The following is a 22,800-nucleotide window of genomic DNA, read 5'->3' as shown; positions in this document are numbered from 1 at the left end:
GTTCTCCTGACCGCGAGCCTCATGTAGCACCATAACAGTTAAGCACAGGAATACGCGCATTCTCTTTAAGTCCCAATAGCCCCACGCCGCTCTCATATTTTGGTCTTTGGAATTCACCTTCAAGGGCCGAGACTTAGTCTAGTAATCTGCTTCGTTCGTTAGTTAGGTGGGTCATCTGGGCACATGAGAAAGCTTACACGGAGACGGGACTCCGCTCGTGCGACAGTGATGGCCATTAAATGAGGTTTCGTTCTGCAACGCTCTGCGACAGTCCTGGCACCGTTGGGGTCGGTAGCGATGCGTGGATGGATGGGGTCTTGTGAAATGTGTCAGCGATTGAAGCTGTGTGTTTTAGTAGTGGAAGAAGATTGGACTTACACCACGTCGTTAATATCTATCATTGAGGACGCAGTGCAGCTGTAAGTATCAAAGGGTTCGTATGGTGCAGGGTCATAGGTATAAGAACGACGCGTGAATTCCCCACCACTTGGTGCTGTTCTTTCTTGTATTTCTCGATGTCGAAGATGAGTGCTTGTATCTGACGAGTGGCTGCTGGTCGTGACGCCGTCGTTGTGCAGGGGCAGAAAAGGGGATTGTCGTGGGGAGTGTATGAAAGTAGACGCATGGTTGTCGAAGTAGCTTCTCGATATGGTTGGATCTGATGAGACATTGGGATGCTGAATGATCCACTGTTCCTTCGAGTGGGAGGGCAAAATGTGACTGGATATTTTCTTGCGACTTTTGAGGACGAAGACGGCTACAGGCATCAGACACAGACCGAGGACCAGTAGTGCAACATTGATTCGGGACATAAAGAAGCCAATGCCAGTCGTAGCGACATCGACTGAAGAGTCGCTGAACCCTCGCTTAGGAATAGAGTGAGTGTGGGGTAGCGGAGCTATCTCCATGGGTGGGGGTCGAGGCAGTGGCTTATTTATGGCTTCCTCACAGTCTGGAGACGGCGAGCCGTTTGTCTATTGGGAATGTTAGAAAAAAATCCATGGACTTCGAATGGCGGGCGAGAGGGAGAGCTAACCGAATGTTCGATGCATTGCTCCCTGAAGTCCTTGAGTGCCGTCCACTCCGCAATAGCAAGGGCTTTCTCGGAAAGATGTTGACTCGTGAATGCCGGAAAGACACAGATGATTGCCATGATCAAGGCAACAAGAGCAATGGACAATCCAGCCACTTCAACATGGGAGGAGAGCCATGTTTTTGAATGATTGACAAAAGTGGGTGACGGTTGTCTGGGTTGGGCCTGGGCTGGCGATGGAGAGTGTGTCGTAGCGGCTTGGGGAGACTGGGTGGTAATGGGTGGCGAAGAGGTAGACATTTAGTAGAAATGATGAGACGTAAATGCGCTACGAGCTCTTCTCGAAAAACCACTTGAGACTGATGAGTTTGTGTGTCAAGAGCTGAAGGAACTGATGCGTTATGAATGATCTCCTCTTGGGGGACAGGGACGACCACGGTTAAATATGAATTACCATACATTGTTACTGAAGGGCTGTCGTAGGTGGGCTGAAAAGCATGTGTGCGGACAGCATTAGAAGATTTGACGGGTAAACCGGGGCGAAGCTTGGACAGCCCCCTTCACCCGCAAGTGAGCCTTACGGGCCACAAACGCCGTTATTCTTGCATACCTATGTCCCTATTTACTGCCATTTTGGTGTTAATCTCACCTAAGATTTTGTACACAAATGATTGAGAGTACTCGGGGGCTGAGTTTGCACGCGCGTAGGTAAAAATATATGGGACTATAGTGCTGTTGTCAAAAGTATGGGACCCCACGCATTTGCTGGATTTGTCGTGTGCTGTAGCTATCCACAACAACTGTCCATTTGTGAACCATTTCGAAATAAATTTCTCATGAGCTGCGAGCTCAAACTTCCCTGCATATATCAGCAGCTGTGGAGAGAGAGTCCATTGGCTATCATCCTTGGCCAGGTACTGCGCCAAAGGCCCCCTCATCACAGTCTAATATGGGATGGGCATGCATGGCCACAGCTCAGTCCAGAAGACCTGAGACCTTGCCCAACGTGCCTACTGCCATACAGAGTCGGCGGACCAACCATGAGACTAGACAGAACTGGGACCAATCAGGAGCTTGAACTGGGGCGTCAACGGGATAGGACAGCAGGGGGGTTGGGCTCAAGCTCTGGTCGGTTGATGATCAAAGAAGCAAGAGGTGACCGGCCTTTGGAGAGGTTCTAGACCAAGTGAGAGACTGAATCTGGGGGACGACCTAGGTTGAATCTTGAGTTGATCCCTGGTGATCGGAATGCTTAGAACGACTCCGTTCTGTTCATTCCGAAATACACATGGGAAAGCGTTGCAGGGTGGATTGGCATCTTGTTGGCAGTCCTTCAACGAGTCCTGGCGTCTTGTAGTTGAGCGTAGCAGCGACAGACACGTACGGAGTATCGGCTTGTGCGGCGACACTAGGCGTAATGTAGTACCTTTGCTCTTTACACTCTTAAGTAAAAGATTGGTCTCTATTGGTGACTGATCCTGAAGAACTTGTCTGCATCTGAAATAATCCTGCCATACCGGAGAACCCAGAGAGCGTGTTCGATTCACTTCACACGACCAGAAGGGCAGAAACCATCACTACACGGCTCGGATGGAGGTAAGAATCACTGACTAACCACCTAGCCAGAGTATACAGCTGAGATGGAACTTGTTTGTTATGATACAATCTAGATAGCTGGGCGAGAAAGATGGAGAAAGACACTCACTGGCAGTCCTGCGATCATTGCCGAAGTGTCATGGCAATCCAAGTATGTTGGGAGCTGGAGCATTATGTCATCAACAAGGTCCCCGGCACCGAAATGATCCGGCCTATCGCCGAACCGATATCGCGGGTTTTTTAGTGGCACTCGGCTGGGGTGGCCAATTTTTTACGGGCCGAGTCCGCGTTTAGTCGCAAACTTGTTGCTAATCCGTAGTCCACCAAAGGCAAGCCAGCATTGCACCGCACCGCACCGCATTGCTGCAGAGCCATCCTCACACATCACCGCTTCGTCGGGCCAGCAGTGCGAACATGTTGCGACAATTCAGTGCACGCCTTCCCGGCCGGGTTCGGGCTTCGGGCTCCCGCCTCTTGGCGCAGTCTCCCAGGTGGTCCCTGTCGAGCCGGAGGTCGATGGCTTCAGTTGGCAAGGTACGACTCATATCGAGCAATGCAAAATATGGCGACTAATGATTGGAATTTAGGATCCCACTGAACTAGACCAACTCACCACTCTCCCCAACGGCCTCCGTGTCGCATCCGAAGCCCTCCCCGGCTCCTTCTCCGGCGTGGGAGTCTATGTCGAGGGCGGTTCCCGCTTCGAAAACGAAGCCCTCCGCGGCGTCTCCCACATCATGGACCGCCTCGCCTTCAAGTCCACCGCCAACCACTCCGCCGACGACATGCTCGAACGGGTCGAGGCCCTCGGCGGCAACATCCAGTGCGCCAGCTCCCGCGAGTCCATGATGTACCAGGCCGCCACCTTCAACAACGCCGTGCCCCAGACAGTCGAGCTGCTCGCCGAGACGATCCGCGAGCCCCAGATGACCGACGACGAGGTTGCCGAGCAGATCGAGACAGCCCGCTACGAGATCCGCGAGATCTGGAGCAAGCCCGAGCTCATCCTGCCGGAGCTCGTCCACACAGCCGCCTACAAGGACAACACACTGGGGAACCCGTTGCTGTGCCCAGAGGACCGGTTGGGCAGCATCAACCGCCACAGCGTCCAGATGTACCGCGACTTGTTCTACCGCCCGGAGCGTATGGTGGTGGCTTTTGCCGGTGTTGAGCACAGCGAGGCCGTCCGGTTGACGGAGAAGTTCTTTGGTGACATGCAGAACGCTCCCTCAGTATCACAGACGGGCTCCGAGACGAGTGAGAGCGAGCTGTCCGATAGCGAGGCCAGCACGTCCCCTCTCTCTTCATCACCCTCCTCCTCTTCATCTCCCAACCTGCTCTCCAAGATTCCCTTCTTCAAGAACATCTCCACCTCGGCCGCCAAGAACGCTGCCGTCCTCAACACTCCCCCCTCTCAGCTCGACATCCAGCGACCCGCACACTACACCGGCGGCTTCCTCTCTCTGCCGGCGCAGCCTCCTGCGCTCAACGGCCTCCCTACCTTCACTCACATCCACGTTGCCTTTGAGGGCCTACCCGTCTCTTCCGAGGACATCTACGCCCTCGCAACCCTTCAGACGCTGCTCGGCGGTGGCGGCTCCTTCTCCGCCGGCGGACCCGGCAAGGGCATGTACTCACGTCTATACACCAACGTCCTCAACCAGTACGGCTGGGTAGAGTCTTGCGTTGCCTTTAACCACTCCTACACTGATTCGGGTCTCTTCGGCATCTCGGCATCTTGCCTCCCCGGTCGTACCTCCGCCATGATTGACGTTATCTGCCAGGAGTTGCGATCTCTCACCCTCGAGACTGGCTTCTCACGTCTACAGAGCGTTGAGGTTGGCCGTGCCAAGGCCCAGCTACGTTCTAGCCTGCTGATGAACCTCGAGAGCCGCATGGTTGAGCTCGAGGATCTTGGCCGCTCCATCCAGGTCCACGGCCGCAAGATCCCCGTCCACGACATGTGCAAGAAGATCGAGGCTGTGTCCATCGACGACCTGCGCCGCGTGGCCAAGATGGTCCTCACTGGCCAGACGAACAACGCTGGAAAGGGCAGCGGTGCGCCTACCGTCGTGCTGCAGGAGGCCCAGGCATATGGCGTGAGCAACCATACCATGACTTGGGATCAGATCCAGGACAGAATCGAGAGCTGGAAGCTTGGTAGCCGTTAGACAGCTCGACGCGGCTCTATCTATCTGCGCCAAGTGTTGTCAACAACCGATAGCTCCATGGCGCAGCAACGGTCGACCGTGTAGGGGGAACGACTTAATCCTAATAGCGGGATATAGAAACGCCGCGAGGCACCCACCACCGCCGTCATGAAAAGGAGGATGATGTATTATATAGTTCTTGTACGCATATAACGGACGGAATGAATCAACGGTCGTGATGTGGCAAGGGGGGCACAGCGCAAGCGGATGGGTTGGTACTCAACACTCACCTATATGAAGGAACTGTCATGTAAAATAACACGAGTGAATGTTTCTCTACTAGACCAAAAGAATTTGTACACCAAGCGATGCTGAAAGTCAAATCAATGTTGAATGAAGAGTCTTATGATATCATGTATAATCGCTACCGTGTAACCAAAACTCCGGGCTTCCTCGCTCATTGCTGTAAGTTCCCAATCTACCTGTAAGCTGTACGCCTTCAATCCAATCCTTTACCCGCTCCTTGTCCGTATTTGTTGGTATATTTGCGCCAAAGTATCAATGTTTATCACCTGTAAGAGTTTCCTTGTATGAGAAGACGATGCGGCCGTTATAATTTGGACCGGAGGGCTTCGAGGCGGTACTTGACGTCCTTGAGAGCTTTGTTTGTGGGTTTCCAGTCGTCGAACTGGCGCAACAGCTCATCAGCCTCGTTGTGCAGTTCCGTCCTTACAAATTTCTCCTCCAGCAGACCACGCATGATCCACGGGAGGACGTAGGGGTTAGGGGAGGTGAGTGGCCCCTGGCGTGTGGATATGTCGCAAGGTGGCGGGGAGTGGGCGGGTGCGGTCTCGAGGGCGTGTGAGATGGCGAGATCGTAGACGGCTTCATCGAAATAAATGCGGGAGTGGCCGGCGCCGGAGTAGAGAGAACCGGCAAGGGGGATCGAGAGCTCGCGGATGAGGCCGTGATCGGAGACGCCGAGGTTGCGGAGTTTGAGGGCGAAGCCGATGAGATGGGCGATGAAATCGGGGGCGTGGACGCGACCGTCGATAAAGACGGCGCGGTAGATGTAGGGATGGTTGGCAGGCGAGTAGACGGCAGACTGTAATTCATGTTAGCGAGTATAGCAGAAAGGCAGAGCGTGATAGCTTACCTCCATGGGGACCAGCTGATCATCGATGCTTCCGATGAATGTGATGCGGGCTCCATAGTCCAGGACGTGTTTAAGTGACGCTTCAAATCGCTTTGAGTTTTCGCTTTCAGCATTCCCAAAGTCCCAAAGCTCGGCCGCTGAACCCATTAGAAGGCTGGACTTGATATCCGGGAAGGGTCCCAGTGAGACGCCAGCCATGGCACAAACGCCGATCTTGGCGTTGGTGATAATTCCGAGATCAATAAGCTTCTCAAGCAGCATGATGCTCACTGGGACACCCTGGGAGTGACATGCGATGACAACAAGATCTGCGCTCCGAATGTGATCGATCCAGTTCAACATGAGCTTCCAGAGATTCTCCACACGGTCCTTGATCTTGCCCTCGCCCTCGAGAGCGACCTTTTCGATCTGGCAGTCACCACATCCGTGATCTTCCGCCCATCGTCGGATGGAATCGGCGCAGAGGTTGGCGAATCGCAATGACGTCCCGGTGGGCTGACCGATCATGGGGCGGAGATAGCTGGCGGGGAAAAGGCCGTGGACGCCGATGGCAATGGCCTTTTGAATCTTGGGCGGGTCTTTGACGCGGACGACGTGGTGTGCTGGTGACTGTTGAGAGCGGAGGAGAAACTGCGTGATTTGCTTCAGAATTGACGGGTTCTCCTTCATCCGGTAGGTGCTGGAGAATGATGGGAGTAAAAGGTTATTGGTGAGCTTTGTTGATAATTCAGAGTCAGCAATAGACTGATTTGACGAATCAACCCGTGCAGGTGGTATCGTGGGCTGGTTAATGTCATGTAAGTGAGGTGTTGTGCTAGTTGGTGTGGATGCACCGGATGGTGAAGTTGATGGAGAATCGATTTCCATGGACTGTGGCCGAAGTCGCTTGGTTCTCCGCCAAGTTGATCTGCCCGTGGGCTGGATATCATTAGGCTTGGTAACTGCTTTGGGCGCCTTGGATGGTGATTGAGACACATCGCACTCCTCCATGGGCTTGGGATGAGCCTCGGAGCGATCCCCGATGACCGCAATCTCCCCAGATTCCTCAAGGGCAGGTTTTGCTTTCGCCTTGGGTGAGTCCTTGGTCCAGAAGGCCCATGTTGAGCCCGCTTGAGGTGGTGGTGCATGCTTGTGAGGAGGAGGTGGTGGTGGTGTGTCTGTCATAGTGACGTCCTCGGGAGCAGGTTCGGCTGCTGGCTCAGGTTCCGTATCAGGCTTCGGGTTTGCGTCCTTGGATTTCTCAGTGTTAGCGTGCCAGAACCCAAACCAGGATGTCGCTGGCGCGCTTTTGGCAACCTGCGGCGAGTCGGGTTCAGGTGGTTTGGTCTGAGCTGGAGGTGTAGCCGGCCGAGGTTGTTCGATTTCCTTGGTGGGATCAGGGCTTATTTCCATCATTTCGGGTTGCGCTGGAGGTGTTGAGGCCTGGGTTTCTGTAACCGGAGCCCTAGATAGCCAGCCAAGCCACCCAGACGATGTAGTTGGCCGAGCGGGAGTCGCGGTAGTTGAAGAGGTTTCGAGGGTCGGTTTGGTATCGTCGGGGGGTTTGGGGACTTCTGATGGGGGGATCTCAGGGTCGGGCTGCTGGCCTACGTCCTTTGCAACGGCTTCGTCCGGCTTCGCTTCGGGAATTTTGGGTAATCCTCGCGCGGTCCCGGTCAGGCTGGAGATGCTGGCCGCGTCGTCTGCCTTCTTAGACTCGAAGCGGCTTAGGTCAGATGCCTTGGTCGATTTGACGGTGCCGCCGAGGATGTTTTCTCTGGCCACCGACGTGGACGCGGTCGCCTTCGGGGGTGCTGGCCAGGAGCCGTACCAGCTCTTAGTCTTGCGGATCTGGCAGAGTGGACACACGTTAAACCGAGCGATGGAAGGATGGGATTGGGTGGCATAAAGCTCATACCTCGTGCTGCTTCTCCTGCCCCGCCAACGCTGCGCTGTTCGCGTTGGCATGCCGCGAAGCTGGCGATTGCTGATCGCTCTGCGAGCGTTCCGAGGTTGCTGGGGCCTGTGACAGTGACGTAGCGGCGATAGCGTGCTCCGCTGTTGGAACGGGGCTCGCCATCGTCTTGGGAGTCGTCGGTGCCGGGTTTGGGCGAGCCCTCTTACGGGGACTCATCGCGACGAGACGGAGAGCGACAAACGTCCATGGAAGTGGGAGATGCGAGACGTGGCCTGGCGTCTGGGTCGTCATGGATGTATCTGTAGCGCCATACTCCGTAGAGGTAGTCTAGGTTCCTGTGTTAATTGTTAATGGGCGTAGCCTAGCGATGACGGTTTGTAAGGGTGGATGCCTTATCAGCCCCTCGCTTTCCCCCCCATCGGCTGGATCCGGCTTAGATCGCCACGCGGTTGGGGCAGGCACCCCCGGTGGACAGTGCACCGGAGCCGGGAAAACAAGTCACCTGTTATCGCCATGCGCGTTGCTATCACCTTATCGCCTTATCGCCCGTCCCGCCGTCGAAAAAAAATTCGAGCCATGATTTTCTAGGTACAATCCCACTCTCAGAAGCGACGAAGCAGTTGGTGTTGCGCCAGCCCTTTTCGCAATGAGCAACCTCAAACGAAAGGATGCCCCCGGAGGCAATCCTCCTTCTAAATCAGCAAAGAACACCAAGGAAGCGAGACCCTCCAAAAAGGACACCTCTAGCAAGGATGCAAAGGCTGCTGCAAAGTCCCCCAAGCCCAAGGCGAGCTCCGCCGAGGTTCCTCCAAAAGCCCCCGTCACCTCCGTCTTGAAGGATGAGGAGCCAATGTTCCCCCGAGGTGGTGGCAGCGTCCTCACTCCCCTCGAACAGAAGCAGATTCAACTCGAGGCCAAGGCTGATGCCATCCGCGACGAGGAATTCAACACCGGGGGCAAGGCGCTCAAGAAGAAGAAGCGGAAGTCGGCACTGAAGAGTGAGAAGAAGGGTGACAAGAAGGGCGCCGAGGATGAGGAGGACAATATCCGGGTTGAAAGTCTCAGCTTCAAGGTAGGCTACGACACCGGCCCAAGCCCTGGTTCACTACTGACATCTGCGAATAGCGACTGGTCAAGGGCTCTCTCGTCCTCGGACAGGTCTCACGGATCAACAGCCTCGATATCGAAGTCGCCCTCCCCAACAACCTGATCGGCCATGTTTCAATTGTTGCCGTATCAGAGCAACTGACGGAGCGACTGAAAAAGGATTCCGTCGAGAACGACGACGACAACGACGACGAGGACGACGAGGACGACGAGGAGGCGGCAGACATCGAGCTCAAGTCCATTTTCGCAATTGGCCAATATCTTCGACTCTCTGTTATCTCCACCATGGACGAATCGGTCACCGGAAAGAACAAGCGACGAATCGAGCTTTCACTGCGACCTGCGGAGACCAACGCTGGACTGGAGAAGACCGATGTCGTGGCCAACAGCACCGTCATGGCGTCGGTTGTCAGTGTCGAGGACCGAGGATTTGTCATGGACCTTGGAATCCCCAAGCTCAGCGCCTTCCTCCCTAAAACCGAAGTTGACTCCGACATGGATGAGCAGAGACTGCAGCCCGGAGCCGTCTTCCTCTGCCAGGTCACCACCAAGGGTGCGAATGGCAAGATTGCCCAGCTGTCGCTGTTACAAAAGAAGCTCGGTGACCCTAAGTCCGTCCCCAACGACGCAAACACCATCAGCGCTTTCCTCCCCGGTACCATCGCCGATGTCCTCGTCTCCAACACCGACCGAAGAGGACTTGCTGGAAAGGTTTTGGGAACTCTCGATGTTACAGCCGATCTTATCCACTCTGGTGTCGGCCCCTTGGGAGTCAGCCTCGACTCTGCCTATAAGATTGGCTCAAGGGTCAAGGCTAGGGTCATTTGTAACTTCCCCACGGCCAAGGAACCTAAGCTCGGAATTTCTCTGCTTCCTCACATTACTTCCCTCGAACAGAAGCGCCCCACGAAGAAGACCGACGCCAATAAGCTCCCCACCGAAATACTACCGATATCATCTCTTGTCGAGAAATGCACTGTCCGCCATGTTGAGGCTGAGATTGGTCTGTACGTCGACATCGGCATCCCCGGCCTCAGCGGTTTCGTCCACATCTCCCGAGTCAAGGATGGCAAGGTTGATGCGTTGTATGAGACGAGCGGTCCCTACCAAGTTGGATCTGAGCACAAGGGCCGAGTTATCGGATACAATGAGGTAGATGGTGTCTTTCAGATCTCTTTCGAAAAGACAGTTCTGGAGCAGCAGTACCTGCGCCTCGAGGATGTCCCCATCGCCGCGGTTGTTACTTGCGAGATCGAAAAGGTTGTCATCAACGAGAATGGAGTTGGCGGTCTGATCCTCAAGATTGCTGAGGGCATTACTGGCCTCGTTCCCGAGAGCCACCTGTCTGACGTACACCTTCAGCATCCCGAGAAGAAGTTTCGACAGGGTATGAAGGTCAAGGCTCGAGTCCTTTCCACGAACCTGTCTAAGAAGCAAATGCGCCTTACCCTCAAGAAGACCCTGGTCAACTCAGAAGCCCCTGTCGTCAAGTCGTACGAGGATGTTAGTGTTGGTATGCAGATTCCCGGTACTATCGTCAAGATCCACGCCACCAGCGCCTTCATCCAGTTCTTCGGCTCGATTAGGGGCTACCTGCCCGTCTCTGAGATGAGCGAAGCTTACATCCGCGACCCCAATGAGCACTTCCGCATTGGCCAAGTCGTCAGTGTTCACGCCCTGGATGTTGACCCCGAGACGAAGAGGCTTGTGGTGTCCTGCAAGGACCCCTCAGCGTTCGGCTTGGACAAGCAGAATGCCCTGAAGGCATTGCAACTCGGAGACATCATCTCTGCCAAGGTTACCCAGAAGACCGAGGACCAAGTCCTCGTCGAGCTGGACAGCGGATTGAAGGCCATCCTCCCCGCTGGTCACCTTACCGACAAGTCGGCCTCCAAGAACCAGTATGCCTTGAAGAGAATCTCCGTTGGCCAGACCATGTCCGACTTGATGGTTATCGACAAGAACGAGAAGCGCCGAGCCATTATCCTCACTCAAAAACCCAGTCTCATCAGCGCCTCCAAGAACAAGTCCCTGCTCACCAGCTTCGAAGATGCCAAGGAAGGCAAGGTCCTTGCTGGATTCGTGCGAAACGTTACCCTCACCGCCATCTTTGTTCAATTCGCCGGTGCCCTCAATGCTTTGCTACCTAAGTCCCGCCTTTCTACCGATGTACAGGCACTCCCTGAGTTCGGCATGCAGAAGTATCAGTCTATTGAGGTCAAGGTCATCTCGACGATCCCGGATCTTAAGCGAATTATGGTTGCCCCCGCGGATTACGACGAAAAGGCCGATTCAAACAAGAAGTCCAAGGACAAGGCCCCTGTTGATGACTTGACAGTCGGAAGCGTTGCTGAGGCCAAGATTACTTCCATCAAGGACACCCAACTTAACGTACAGCTTGTCGATACTCAAACTCAAGGACGAATTGACGTGTCTCAAGTTTTCGATAACTGGGAAGACATTGTCAACTCCAAGGACCCTCTCGACAAATTCAACAAGAAACAGGTCCTCAAGGTCCGTGTCCTAGGAGTTCATGACGCCAAGGATCATCGTTTCCTGCCTTTCTCCCACCGTTCCGTTCACTCTGTCCTCGAGTTGACCGCCAAGCCTAGCGATTTCGGGGCCGACACTCTTAAGCCTTTGTCGCTTGACCAGCTCAAGGTTGGAGACAGTTACATCGCCTATGTCAACAACTCTACGGCTCAATACCTTTGGGTCAACCTGTCGCCTTCGGTCCGCGGTCGCATTTCCGCAATTGAGGCTTCCGATGACTTGTCTCAACTCAACGACCTGGTGGCCAACTTTCCCATTGGCTCAGCCCTGAAGGTTAGAGTTACTGCGGTTGACGTCCGAAACAACCGTTTGGATCTGTCTGCCCGTTCTTCCCGCGCTTCCGAGGCGATCAACTGGAGTGCACTCAAGCAGAACATGGTTCTTCCTGGACGAGTGACAAAGGTCAACGAGCGACAGATCCTTGTTAAGCTTAGTGAGCTTGTTTCTGGTCCCGTCCATCTCCCCGATATAGCCGATGACTACGACTATGTCAACACCCTTCTCTACAAGAAGAGCGACTTTGTTCGCGTCTCAATTGTTGAGATGGACCAGAGCAACAAGAGGCTCCGACTATCTATCCGCCCCTCCCGCATTATGAGCTCTACTCTCCCTGTCAAAGACAAGGAGGTCAGCGAGGTGTCTCAGATCAGCAACGGAGACATCGTTCGAGGCTTCGTGAAGAATGTTTCCGACAAGGGCCTATTCGTCCTCCTTGGTGGCCAAGTCACCGCTCTCGTCAAGATTTCCAATCTGTCCGACAGGTTCATCAAAGAATGGAAAGATCAGTTCCAAGTTGATCAACTCGTCAAGGGTAGAGTTATTGCTGTCGACGCCATCACTCGCCATGTAGAGCTAAGCCTCAAGTCTTCCGTTGTTGATGAGGACTACACTCCTCTAATCACCCTTAACGATATCAAGGAAGGCCAGGTAGTGACCGGCAAGGTTCGCAAGGTTGAGGAGTTTGGAGCCTTCATTCTCATCGACAACTCGGCGAATGTCAGTGGTCTCTGCCATCGTTCTCAGATGGCCGAGAAGTCCGTTCAGGATGCCACTAAGTTGTACAAGGAGGGCGATGCTGTGAAGGCTAGGGTTCTTGAAGTTGACGTCAAGAAGAGACGAATCACCTTTGGCTTGAAGCCTTCCCTCTTTGACGATGAGGACTCTGACATGGAATCGAATAGTTCCGAACAGGGCGCTGCCCTCGAGGATGATGATGAAGACAGCGATGAGGATATTGAGATGGGCGATGGAGGTGTGGAGATTCTCGGTACCGACAACGCGGATGACTCTGATGAAGATGACGAGGAAGATGAAGAGGATGATGACGAGGAGGACGAAGAGGACGACGAGGATGATGATGAAGATGAGGAGATGGAGGACCGACCTGCCAAGAAGACCAAGGGCCTTGGTGCTGGCAAGAAGTCGGAGTGGGCTGCTGATCCATTCGCCAACTCTGAGTCTGAGTCCGAGGAGAAGCCCAAGGACGATAAGAAGAAGAAGGCCAAGAAGGGGAAGACGGAAGCCCTGGTCGACAGGACAGCCGAGCTGGACGTGAATGGCCCCCAGACTTCTAGCGACTACGAACGACTTCTGCTGGGACAGCCTGACTCGTCTGAGCTCTGGATTGCCTACATGGCGTTCCAGATGCAAGTGAGCGAGCTTTCCAAAGCCCGCGAGGTTGCAGAGCGAGCCATCAAGTCTATCAATATCCGAGAGGAGACGGAGAAGCTCAACGTCTGGGTCGCGTTCCTCAACTTGGAGGTTGCCTACGGCAGCAAGACCACTGTGGATGAGGTGTTCAAGCGGGCTTGCCAATACAACGACGAGCAGGAGGTCTATGAGCGACTGGCCAGCATCTACATCCAGTCCGAGAAGGTCAAGGTAAGAGATGACACGATACTCGACGAAGGTTCATTGCTAATCAGTAACAGCTTGCCGACGAATTGTTTGAAGCCATGGTCAAGAAGTTCGGTGCCAAGTCTCCCAGTGTATGGATGAACTACGCCCACTTCTTGCACGTCACCCGCAGCGACCCGGCTCGAGCCCGAGCCCTTCTCCCCAGGGCCACTCAGCAGCTCGCCAGCCATCACAGCCAGAACTTGATCGGCCGCTTCGCCGCTTTGGAGTTCCGATCCCCCAACGGTGAGCCTGAGCGTGGCCGGACCATGTTCGAGGGCCTCCTCGCCGCCTTCCCGAAGAAGGGCGACCTGTGGAGCCAGCTGCTCGATCTCGAGATTGGCATTGCCGGCGCCGACGCTGACCTCACCGCCGTGAGGGACGTCTTCGAGCGGAGGACGAGGGTCAAGGGCCTCAAGCCGCAGCAGGCGGAGAAGTGGTTCAAGAGATGGACTGCTTGGGAGGAGAAGCTGGACGCCAAGGGCAAGGACAGGGTGATGGCCAAGGCTCAGGACTGGGCGGCCGCGTTCAAGGCCAACAAGGAGGCCGAGGCGGCTGCGGCCCAGGACGAGGAGATGGAAGAGTAATCTGGTCCTAGTTTCATTTTCGGATACCATTAAAGGAAGTCAAAAGTTTTCAAAAGAAGTCTTGTTCATAATGGAATATTTTAGAAATTCTGAAGAACTGAGAGACCATCTTGGTATATTGTCCCGAAGTGTGATTTTACTGTCGTACATTTCTGTAAGCTTGATCTTGCCGTGTTGCTCAAGAACGATTTTGGACAACAACGATGGTCGTGAAACAATGTCGTACGACGGATACGAAGTAAGACGTAGTTGTTACATCCGCCACCGAGCCCCAGATTTGTCTACTCCAGGAAACGTTACAGCCAAAACGCATTTCTTACATGGCGTCAATAGCTGGCCTTTGGAGTGATCTGCAGCCATGTGGAGAGCCGACGAGCTCGTGTCATTGCGTTTTGGCTACTCGGAACTCTATGTTATGAAGAGGCGGTAAGCGGACAGGTCATGTTGGATAAACAGGCCGCAACGGTGAGATGGTCGATGGCCTGAGAGGTGACAGATGATGAATAGGAGAAGGTATTTACAGTACGTACTTAATTCGGCTGGATAATGCCGTACTCCGTCATCCGTATTCATTCCTTCATCCACTCCCGTATGCAGATCTCACAACGCCGCAGCTCAGCTAGTCATACGTCCATCTCAGCCACAATCTGCACAGCACACAAAGGAATCCCCGACAGCGCAAAACTCGGAGAAATGACATAGTGACTAAATAAAAACCAACGACGCCACCCGCTTACACCGAGCCATCCAAAGACGAAAGACGAATTCGCACTGGCGACTGGTGGCTGGCACGGGAGCTAAGTTATACGGCCAAAGTGCCGGACAATTCGGCACAGGAAGGGAGATCGGCAGTGCTAGTGGGCCTTTGGATGACGAGGATCGTGGGGAGAAATACGAGCTGATTTGGAGCCTGAGGCGGAGATGCTGAAAATAGAAGACCTATACTCATTGGCAGAGATGGGTGTTATTGCTAATGGGAATGGGTTGGGCTGTATTATAAAGGGCCCAGGATCCGGTTGAATCATTTACTTGAAGCATCATCATCACCAACTCTCACAACTCTCACAACTCCCACAAACACTTTTACCTACATCGCCAACTCCCAAAACTACGGAAACAATGCGTCTGTCTCTCGCCGCCACCGCTGCCACTCTCCTTGCCGTCGCCCAGGCGCGCATCAACGGCATCTCGGTCCCCGCCACCATCAAGCCTGGCGACACCTTCGACGTCATCATCGAGAGCTCCAACTACATACAGAGCGTCTACGACGTAGCCATTGCCATCGGCTACGCGCCTGGCACCGGCTACCCTGAATCGCTGGGCAGCGTCGCCGACTCGTTCTACCTGGGACCGGGTACGTAAACCAACTCTGAGATATGGAAGTTAGCTAACCGACGATGCAGACGAGTCGAACCAGCTTCATAGCTTCAACAAGACCATTACGATTCCTTCTTCCGTGTCAAAGGGCAAGGGCATTGTGACGGCGTCGCTGATGAGCTTGTATGGCGCTGCCTATTCGCCGACGCTGTCCAACTACAACGTCTCGGTGACGTTTGGCGACAAGACGAGCAAGAAGTACAAATCCAGCTTTTAGAGGGCACGAATCAACTTTGTATAGATTGGGTGGGAAAGGATATGGTATTGAGTGCCTAGCCGGGCGTAGGATAGAGCGATATGTGACGAGATAGATTATTACTTAGCTACTTATATTGAAGACGCGCGGAGGCCGGCATCCGTGTTCATTCCATCATCTACTCCCATGCGAAGATTTCACTCAGCTAGCTATACCTCGATCTCAGCCCTCAATTGCGTCACGCGCAAGTAATCCCGAGAGCCTTCTTGTTGACCAATACATATAGTCCAATCCGTTGCAGACCACATGTGCATACCTTACGTAGACTTCGCCTTAGGTCACGCTGTTTTTCCTGCGGATCCAGCGCCAACGCCGGATTCTACACAAGGATAAGACATTTTCACGGGATGATATCAAGCTTCTTCTGGACCAAGCTGCGCCCACCACTTGAGACGCCAACCTCCACTTCGTCTCCGATGGATGCCGTCAACAAGACTCGGCTTCTGACAGACTTTGCCTGTCGCATCTTCCCCGGGATTTTGAGCTTAGAGGACTCTCGTTGATTGCTGGGGATTTCGGACGGCTCGTAATCTAAGTTGAATATGGTGCCATCTATCGAAGCCATTTGCATCAGCATTGGAATGATTTGATCGAGCCAGAGGTAGAGGACGTACCAGCCGCAGTGAGCTCAGCCAGGCGAGAAGGAGGTATGGCCGACTTGCAAGCCACAAACACGATCCTTGACTTGTTGGGTTGTGAGAAGTCTTTGTCCGAGAACAAGCGGGAAAGTTCAAGTATCTCCACCCGGGGTTCATCGGGGAATATGGGGCTGTTCTTCTCGACGATCCACTTGATCTGGCCGGCTGCCATGTCACGCTTGGAGACTGGATGTGCGAACTGATCATCTATTTCATGGGTTAGGGGCTCGAAAGGCTCGCATAGAGCGACGCCATAGTGGTGAAATGTTTTGGCGACGGGCGCAACAGAGGTGAGCAGCGAGTCTCCCAGACCAAGGCCCAGGAGAACCGCACCCTGCACAGCGTCTCTGGTAGAGGTGCGTCAGCATTTCCTCCGTCCTTGAAAAACATGGAAAGAGAAGGTAGTTCTAATTTGGGGGGTAAATGGAAAGCATACTCGTTCCTGTTATCTGTTCGCCAAGGGCGTACACCTGCGCGATGGAGAAAGTCGCCTATTTCCCGAAAGAAGTGTGGATTATATGACATATCTCCTGTCATAATGACAGTCTGTAAATTAAGTTAGTTTTTACTATTTATGGTATAGGTAACCATTTATGGTAGAGGTAACCATGAAGCGGCTCACCGTTGTAATGTGGTGGCGTAACTCGATCAGCTCGATTTGCCTCTTGAGGAGTGTAATTGCAGCGTCGACGGATGGCTTGAATAGGCTCCTGAGTTCTTCTCTAAGACACTTGATTAGCTGGGAAGATAGATGTACATGGTTAATTGTTGCGGGCGAGAGTTGATAGTTGGCGGAGAGTACATGGAAAGCACTGTCAGTGGTGCGCATGGCTCTGTGATACTCGCTTACCTGGATAATTTGAGGTCCCACTCATTCTCGTCATACCATATACTTTCCTCTTCGGGAATTCTTGGTGATAAGCCATAAATTATAATAGGCGGAATGTATTCCTTATCCTCGGAAAACCAGGCTCTGATATCCTTGAAATCATGCAGCAATTTGGCGATCTCTGGGCTGTGACGCTCTGTTCGAAGCTTCTCCATGCTTTCATTGTCCAGGTGCAAAGGAAGGATCCCGTCCTCAAACTGCCGGTCCACGACGGAATAGCCGCATGTTACGTCTGCCATGATAAGCCGGTCAGGTTGTATCTCTTATCACCAGAGGACAGCAAGAATACCCACGGGACATGTATGTATAATTTGGAACGACCATAAGTCCTGTTACAGACGGCTTCTCAGCCACCGAATAGGGGATGGCGGTCTGGCAGGCGTGTGAATTAGCCATAAAGGTGGCGGGGAACGCAGTGGTCTCCGGCGACTCACCGCGGTAGCATCGTCAACATGGAAGATGATGAATTCCTCGTTCTGTTTCAATGTAAGAGAAATCACTGACACCAGCGTAGACTCGATGGCTGCCTCACCATCTTGCGAGCTGGAAGGCACCCAAGCATCTGTTCGTGCTTTACGACCATCCAAGCCGCGACCGCCTCGGGCTCCTTGACAAAGTAGATGTCTCGCAGTTTTGGGAACAGTTGCCGCGAGAAACACTGTTCCACGACTTGGAAGAGGCGATGCTTAAATCTTGCCGGCCAAAGCTACAATGGTAAACCGGATCATCAGCGCCACGTCCTTGCGGAATCACAGTCATAACCCGGAACCCGAGAAACAATGTATGGGGCAGATTACCCACCGGAGGATAGGTCACCATCAAGTCGATAGGCATTTTAGTGATCACATTCCAATCGTAACGGTTTGCAACATCCGTCTTGATAGCTTCGGCGATGCCGTGGAGAAAGTAAACGACGAGATCGTGGCCCGATTTGGTCACATGAGCTGGGAATGCTGGACTGCTGCCGTCTGGTCTCTTTATAATGCCCAATGTTTGCCCGTAATATTTGGAAACGGCGAGAGCTTCCTCGACAAGGCTTCGAAACTCCGTCTCAGAACTCCAGGGTTGTTCGAGCTCTCGCCTCAGAAACTTGAACGTAAGTCCGGTCGCGCTGGGATCGAGAAAACCCCAGCTCCACCTGTTTCCCGATGCCGAGATACCTACTTCACTCGGCACACGGTCTCCGTACCTATCATTCCCAGTCCACGCAACCAAAGAGATATCCTCGGCACGTATTTCTTTGGAACCGACGACCCCTAGGAAGTATGCTGCCGCTGACATGGTTGAACGGGGATATGTTAGGGCATAACTGGCTACACAGGCTTATGAAGACTCACCTGTGGTATAAATACCGAAGTTAAGAGCGAGGACGAGCGTCGGACTCGGTGCAGAATCCGACATCTTCACAAACGTCTGGTGCGGGGCAACTATCTAATAATGTGGCGCAGAGCGTTGCCAATTTGGTCGTCACTGATAAGACGGAAACTGATCCGTCGATGAAGATTGCTCGTTGAGTAAGGTGGTCTACGATTCACCGAGGGCGGAAAGCCGCCGTTGCGCTACCGGATGGGAAGAACACACAAGTATGGTTTCGCTCTGGGTAACAAGATGTAACAGGATGACTTTGGTAAGTTGCGAAGTTAGCCTAATGATGGTCTCCGGATCGGCTGCTCATTCTTCCGCGTCTTCGACAGGTTGATGCTTATTATCCAAAGACGTTCTAGCCTAATGCGCAGCCCATCCTCTGCCTTCCAGTCAGCGAAAGCATACACCGGCCTGTAATGGACCCCCTTACAATTGCAACTGGCGTCGTAAGCTTAATCGTGGGCTGTTTCAAGGGTCTGGATCTCGTCTCTCAATATGCCACCGAGGTGAAGCAAGCCGAGCTGAAGGCCCTCGAGCTTCGAATAGAGTGCAGCACTATTCAGCTCGCCCTTCGCAGGCTTCGCAACCAGATCCAGCGTTCAAATCCATTGTCGGAAGATGAAGAAGAGTTTCGCGACATTTTCAAGTCTTGCAACTTGGTATTTGGGCTCCTGTACAAGGGACTCGAGCCGGTCCTGCGAGCAAATGAGGCTGGTGAGAAAGGCCGAGCCAGCCTCCGGTCCCGAATTGCCGGGCTGAGATATGGACATGACGCGGCTAGCTTGCTGAACGCAATGCGTAGCTTGACTCCAGCTCTTCTTCTGTTGCTAACTGCAGTCCAGCAGTAAGTAGTCCTCCGCCTTAACACAGCCAGCTCATTGCTGACATGAATGGCTGTAGTGAATCGAATGTGGATCGTCAACGCATCCTGAAGTCGGAGGGGATGAAGGAACAGTTGGGGCATATGTCTTCCGATACTGCCTCTCTCGGAAATGGAGCCATAAATGGAGTTGGTGCTGGGGATGATAGCCATCATGCTGAAGAGTCAGCTTCGTCCACGGATGGCCACCATGCCGAATTTCTCATGACCAACATGGAGCGCAAACAACCCAATTTTGCTCCGTTATTGCAAAAACAGCGGGACTATGCTGGCGAGAGTCCAAACGGCTATTCAAGTCGCCAAACACCTCAGAGCCAAAAGAGAGAGTCCAAACTGGGCAGATGGCTGCCAGTGGGCTCGAAGGCTTCCGGGAGGTCAGAGGCGCTGCCCGAATCCTACGAGGAACTGGTCGTGCCTCGAAAGCAAAAGGCGGAGGGCATAACCGGAGAAGACGTCAGAAGGATCAGAGACATGCTGCGTGAATCGGTTTGCTTGCAGATGGAGGTCGACGGTATGGAGTTTGTGGGCCCCGAGCAAGACGGAGTGCGGAAGGAGAAGGCACAGCGAGCGCGTGAAATACGAATGGAAATGTGCTCCGTCGTCGGCGAGTGGCAAGTTTTACTCAAGGGTCTCGCAAACCATGAGCTTGAACGGTTGGCCAGCGATCCTTCTACGCCACCGGAGGCGGTATATGTAGCCATCGGCCATGTGTTGAATGAGGAGATTAAGAGCCCTCTAATTTCTGGTATTGGCCTTCACCGATACCACGTTTGAGGGAAATCTTGAGACTTTAGCCGTTATACGGAGGGCTCTTTTAAAAGTCTTATCTATAAGAAGTAAATCCTAATTATTAGGTTAGATAATAAGTATACTAAGTACTTTCTAATTTCTATAAGCCCTAAAAGATAGCAGGCTATAGCATACAGTAACTGCTATATCCTGATTAGCAGCGTACTACTCCTGAAGTTACAGCAGCTGTTTAACGAGACTGTAATAGCTTTATGTATCTCAGGTAACCGACAGGGATAAATAGATATGATATTACTAGCGCTTGGACAAGACTTTTAAAAGAGCCCTCCGTACCTATCTAGACGACCTGAATCCATATATGTGTCTGTTGGCGATACACTGAAAACCCGTGGAGACTGTTTACTACCCCTATTTCCTAAGTATTTCTTTCAAGCACATCTCATTCAAAACATGCACACAATTTGTTTATTTATACTCTTGAATTGTATTCTCTAGGTAGGGTATCATCTATGTCAAACACGCGTCGCCTCCAAGTCTCATGCCATCCACCCATGGAAGAGTCCATCTATGTATACTATGTCACCTATGTTCACTTCGTTCTCGGGTTGTGGACTTTCATCCCGTTGGCGCTGCCCCAGACGCTGTCGCTCACCTTGGCCGGAATCTTCCTGCCCCGAAGCCTCTGGTCGATTAGCCACATGCCCACCACGAACTCCTGGCGCCCGAGCATGCCGTGGCCGAGACGATCGACCAGATCCCAGACCTCGGCGAGCTCGTCTACTGGCAAGCGGGAGCGCTTCCAGATCTCGCGGACCGCGATGTTGACTACGTATTCGGTGGGTTCTGCCCTTGGAGTACTGAGAGGCGAGTTTAGATCGAGTAGGACCCCACGATTAGAAGCCCACACGGCCTCGTATCGCTTGCGTTCTCGCGGTGTAATCTCTTCCCGCCACCTTTTCCGCGACCCCTCATGATGTGTGTGCTTCTTTCCCGTGTGTAGTTTACGGAGAGGTCCTTTCTTGTGACGATCTACTTCCTCATCTGACAACTTAGCAGGTTGGCGTAGCGTCTGCATCATTCGAGGTGACTTCTGTCGCCTGGGGAGAGTAGGTGCTGACAGACTGCCGCCGGTGTTGTGAGGCGTGAGACGCGCAGATGCGAGGGAGCTCGCCATGATAGCATCCGTGAGAGACTCCAGGGGCAAACTAGTGACTGAGGAGTTCTTGAGACGGTGTCGTCTAATATCTCGAGAGGGTGAGGGGGGCAGGCTCAAGGCGGGTTGTACGCTCCTGGGCCTAGGCAGAGACGGAGGTGAAGGACGTTCAGGTGACTGAGCGGAAGAAGCAGATACAAAGGTATCATCGGAAGACACGGTATCTGACGTTTTTGGACGCCCATTCGCTGGAGCTGGAGCTCTCGAGCCTTTGAGCTTTGGGGTTGAGTGCCTTGGTGTAACAGCGGGCTCGTGATCTCTGGCAGCTTGCTTGGGTTTGGTAGTAGACCTGTTGGAGCCACGAGGCTTCGGTGGGGTAGGTGGCTGCTGCTTCGGTTTTTGGTTTCGCCTTATAGGATCGGGAGACGGAGGCGACAGGATCTGGGTCGGGGCGCGGGTGGTGATCCGGGGTGGTGTTGCTGGCTGTAATACGGGCTTCAGAGCTCTACGCGGCTTCGGCGACAAGATCACGGGGGACGACTGGGTGATAGGCGGAGGTGGTGTCAACGGCCGGGGCTTCGGTTTGAGCGTCGGTTTGGGCTTGGGCTTCAACGTGAGATCCGTCGTCGGCGGTGGCTCTGGCACCTCTGCGATACTGTCGTTGGAGTTGGCGGGTGATCTGGCTGGGGATCTCCTAGGCGATGCCCGCTTGACGGGATCACCGGCTCTAGCCTGCTCGAACATAGAGATGAGGGATCCCATCGGCGCAAGCGACCCAGAGTCCACCACCTCGCCGCCGCTTGACGAGCTCGTCGCGCCCACGCTGGTCCTCCTCCGCGGCGTCCTGACCTTCGGGGTCGGGCTGACGTTCCTACTCGCTGCGAGCGTGGCGGCGATGAAGCTTGCGCTCTTTGGATCGGCCTTTGTGCCCGTGTACCCGGGGTGCAGCTGCGACGGGCTCGCACCGACCTGGTGCATCCTAGACACAGCCATGCCTCCGTACTGGTCCATGTCGGCGATGCTGCCGCCTGTGCTGTGGGCGCGGAGGTGCTTCACGGGGCTCCGGGGCCTTCCGGCCGACGTCGCCGCGGTCAGGGCGCCATTGTCCTTCTTCGGCGGCGGCGGCGCGGGCTTCTTCTTCTGGAAGGCGAGGGACGCGCCCTGGAGGGCCGTGGTCGCGGGATCGGTCGAGCCGGGGGCGTGGGACGCGATGGGATTCATCGCCGGGGGGTCGGGGGAGCGTCAGGACGACATGGCAGGGCCGGGATGGCGATGGCGAGCGAAGTGCGGGTTTCTGAAGAGGGGGAGAGAGAGCGCGACGTCGAGAGAATTAGGGTCGAGGATGTAGATCGTGGGTCGCAAGGGGGCTAGTGTTCCAATGGTGCGATGTTGGAGCGAGGTTTTGTTGAACCAGCTCAACAAGGACAAGGCGCGGCTCGTACGGAAGTGCGACGCTCCTGCAATCATCTCGACCCGCCAACCAGTTGCGCCAACCGTTGTTCCGGGGGGCTGCGTCA

The 22,800-nt window shown here is 54.0% G+C and overlaps 8 protein-coding genes across 8 annotated transcripts; 4 read left to right on the top strand and 4 right to left on the bottom strand.

The window, feature by feature from the left end:
• Positions 1-374: 374 nt before the first annotated feature.
• On the bottom strand, positions 375-1,333 carry BGZ61DRAFT_521811 (uncharacterized protein; the record flags this gene model as incomplete). Its single annotated transcript, XM_046252509.1, has 2 exons — positions 375-974; positions 1,037-1,333. The coding sequence occupies 2 exons, from the start codon at positions 1,331-1,333 to the stop codon at positions 375-377; spliced, it is 897 nt and encodes a 298-aa protein (XP_046098656.1).
• Positions 1,334-2,924: 1,591 nt separating this feature from the next.
• On the top strand, positions 2,925-5,151 carry BGZ61DRAFT_592254 (peptidase M16 inactive domain-containing protein). The gene is made up of 2 exons (XM_046256721.1): positions 2,925-3,163; positions 3,217-5,151. Exons 1-2 carry the CDS (start codon positions 3,044-3,046, stop codon positions 4,798-4,800), a joined length of 1,704 nt encoding a protein of 567 aa, XP_046098655.1. The 5' UTR covers positions 2,925-3,043; the 3' UTR covers positions 4,801-5,151.
• Positions 5,152-5,389: 238 nt separating this feature from the next.
• On the bottom strand, positions 5,390-8,048 carry BGZ61DRAFT_363697 (uncharacterized protein; the record flags this gene model as incomplete). Its single annotated transcript, XM_046241453.1, has 3 exons — positions 5,390-5,884; positions 5,936-7,765; positions 7,833-8,048. 3 exons carry the CDS (start codon positions 8,046-8,048, stop codon positions 5,390-5,392), a joined length of 2,541 nt encoding a protein of 846 aa, XP_046098654.1.
• Positions 8,049-8,478: 430 nt separating this feature from the next.
• BGZ61DRAFT_363894 (uncharacterized protein) lies at positions 8,479-13,975 on the top strand (the record flags this gene model as incomplete). The annotated part of the gene is made up of 3 exons (XM_046241467.1): positions 8,479-8,904; positions 8,958-13,373; positions 13,424-13,975. 3 exons carry the CDS (start codon positions 8,479-8,481, stop codon positions 13,973-13,975), a joined length of 5,394 nt encoding a protein of 1,797 aa, XP_046098653.1.
• A 911-nt stretch (positions 13,976-14,886) lies between these two features.
• On the top strand, positions 14,887-15,831 carry BGZ61DRAFT_112543 (uncharacterized protein). Its single transcript, XM_046236947.1, has 2 exons — positions 14,887-15,329; positions 15,379-15,831. Exons 1-2 carry the CDS (start codon positions 15,095-15,097, stop codon positions 15,567-15,569), a joined length of 426 nt encoding a protein of 141 aa, XP_046098652.1. The 5' UTR covers positions 14,887-15,094; the 3' UTR covers positions 15,570-15,831.
• A 117-nt stretch (positions 15,832-15,948) lies between these two features.
• On the bottom strand, positions 15,949-18,416 carry BGZ61DRAFT_537521 (uncharacterized protein; the record flags this gene model as incomplete). Its single annotated transcript, XM_046254545.1, has 9 exons — positions 15,949-16,160; positions 16,223-16,593; positions 16,683-16,792; positions 16,869-16,968; positions 17,097-17,367; positions 17,429-17,507; positions 17,570-17,611; positions 17,668-17,841; positions 17,937-18,416. The coding sequence occupies 9 exons, from the start codon at positions 18,414-18,416 to the stop codon at positions 15,949-15,951; spliced, it is 1,839 nt and encodes a 612-aa protein (XP_046098651.1).
• A 473-nt stretch (positions 18,417-18,889) lies between these two features.
• Positions 18,890-20,264, top strand: BGZ61DRAFT_592250 (uncharacterized protein). The gene is made up of 2 exons (XM_046256720.1): positions 18,890-19,344; positions 19,401-20,264. The coding sequence occupies exons 1-2, from the start codon at positions 18,917-18,919 to the stop codon at positions 20,152-20,154; spliced, it is 1,182 nt and encodes a 393-aa protein (XP_046098650.1). The 5' UTR covers positions 18,890-18,916; the 3' UTR covers positions 20,155-20,264.
• A 326-nt stretch (positions 20,265-20,590) lies between these two features.
• Positions 20,591-22,709, bottom strand: BGZ61DRAFT_460233 (uncharacterized protein). The gene has a single exon (XM_046247005.1). It carries the CDS (start codon positions 22,502-22,504, stop codon positions 20,720-20,722), a length of 1,785 nt encoding a protein of 594 aa, XP_046098649.1. The 5' UTR covers positions 22,505-22,709; the 3' UTR covers positions 20,591-20,719.
• Between the last annotated feature and the right edge of the window lie 91 nt (positions 22,710-22,800).

This window comes from Ilyonectria robusta (genome assembly GCF_021365365.1).
Source record: "Ilyonectria robusta strain PMI_751 chromosome Unknown BGZ61scaffold_24, whole genome shotgun sequence".
Classification (NCBI taxonomy): domain Eukaryota; kingdom Fungi; phylum Ascomycota; class Sordariomycetes; order Hypocreales; family Nectriaceae; genus Ilyonectria; species Ilyonectria robusta.
This window is presented reverse-complemented; position numbering and strand designations above follow the sequence as displayed.